Raw genomic sequence first — 1,200 nt, 5'->3', positions numbered from 1 at the left:
TGCCATTTTACAAAAGATATTTTCACTCTGCTAAGAAAATTCTTTGCAACTACAGCTACAGTCCTGCCCATATCAATGTTCAGGCAACACAGGAACTCAGAATTAAAGCACAAACTTAATTCCTTGTCTTTTACATTATCTAACTAAACTGCTATGAAACCATGTGTAATACAAAAAAGAAATAATCCTACAGCTGCTGGGTGACAAAATTCCCACATGTATAGTGCTCAGAAAAGACATGATAACTATATCCAACATAAGGCAAGGCTGGAATCACCCAAGACAACTCAACCTGTGAACTTTACTAATAAAAAGTAAGCAATAGCCTTTATTTTCTAATCAAATTACTAAAGGAATGAACTCTCTTTCTACCAGGTACTGTGTGTTTTCCACAAATTTTGCTACAGAATCCCAACTGTCTAGGTTAAGCACTCATAAATTCCCTTTTAGCCACGACTTCTCCCAACAGGCACCAGAGAGGCTGGTAGTTCTACAAAGAACAACTCAAGCACATCTTAAACGCATGTGTGACATTTTTAATATGAGACATACAAACCGTGAAGGACAGTCTCTTCTGTTGCATGCAACAGGCTGCAGAGGTGGCTTGGGTGTCTCTCTGCAGTAGGATGTGTTGACTTCAGCCCCATCCAGCAAGCACCTCAACTGGGGCAGCTGCACCCCTTTGTGGCCACAGGAAGCCGAACAAGCTGTCAGTTTGTCCACTGACCACCGGTATTCTGCAAAAAAGTGTGGGAGAGACATCTTAACACTCAAAAACAGACAGCAGGATTCAATTAGAAAAGAGAGAGTTGAAGACGTTCTCCGGGATGAAATATACGGACTTAGTGAAGGGGAGCTACCGATAACTACAACGTACCTTGATGTGAACTGCTGACTGCCTTTGGTGTAACAAACACAGGTGTTGTTGCTTAGAAGCAATAGGCATGGAAAGTCAGTAAGATGGTAGAGCAGTTCAGTAAAGGCAGATGACAGTGACACAGTGTCTCAGTTTTATTGAGACAAGGGTCTTTTGCTGAGGATGGATTAGGAGAAAAAGACCCAAACCTTTTTTTTCTAGCAATTATAGATTCGAAATTAAGAGGCTCCGATTGAAGGAAAGCAAATTATGGAAAAGGGAAAAAGGAAAAATAACAGCCCTTTATTAAGTATGTGTGTATTAACGTAACACGAGGGAAAAAA

General features: G+C 40.6%; 1 protein-coding gene across 1 annotated transcript in view; it reads right to left on the bottom strand.

Annotated features, from left to right (window-relative positions):
• Nucleotides 1-737, bottom strand: part of LOC114056565 (ADAMTS-like protein 1) — a gene marked incomplete at its 5' end in the record, with an annotated part of 9,332 nt that extends 8,595 nt beyond the window's left edge. Inside the window, one exon of the mRNA XM_027881861.1 lies at nt 557-737. Within this exon, the coding sequence (XP_027737662.1) occupies nt 557-737 (181 nt within the window). The remainder of the gene's footprint in view (nt 1-556) is intronic.
• Between the last annotated feature and the right edge of the window lie 463 nt (nt 738-1,200).

Source organism: Empidonax traillii, unplaced genomic scaffold, assembly GCF_003031625.1.
Source record: "Empidonax traillii isolate 1590-97213 ecotype Southwest subspecies unplaced genomic scaffold, ASM303162v1 scaffold97:size1219025, whole genome shotgun sequence".
NCBI classification, from domain to species: domain Eukaryota; kingdom Metazoa; phylum Chordata; class Aves; order Passeriformes; family Tyrannidae; genus Empidonax; species Empidonax traillii.
This window is presented reverse-complemented; position numbering and strand designations above follow the sequence as displayed.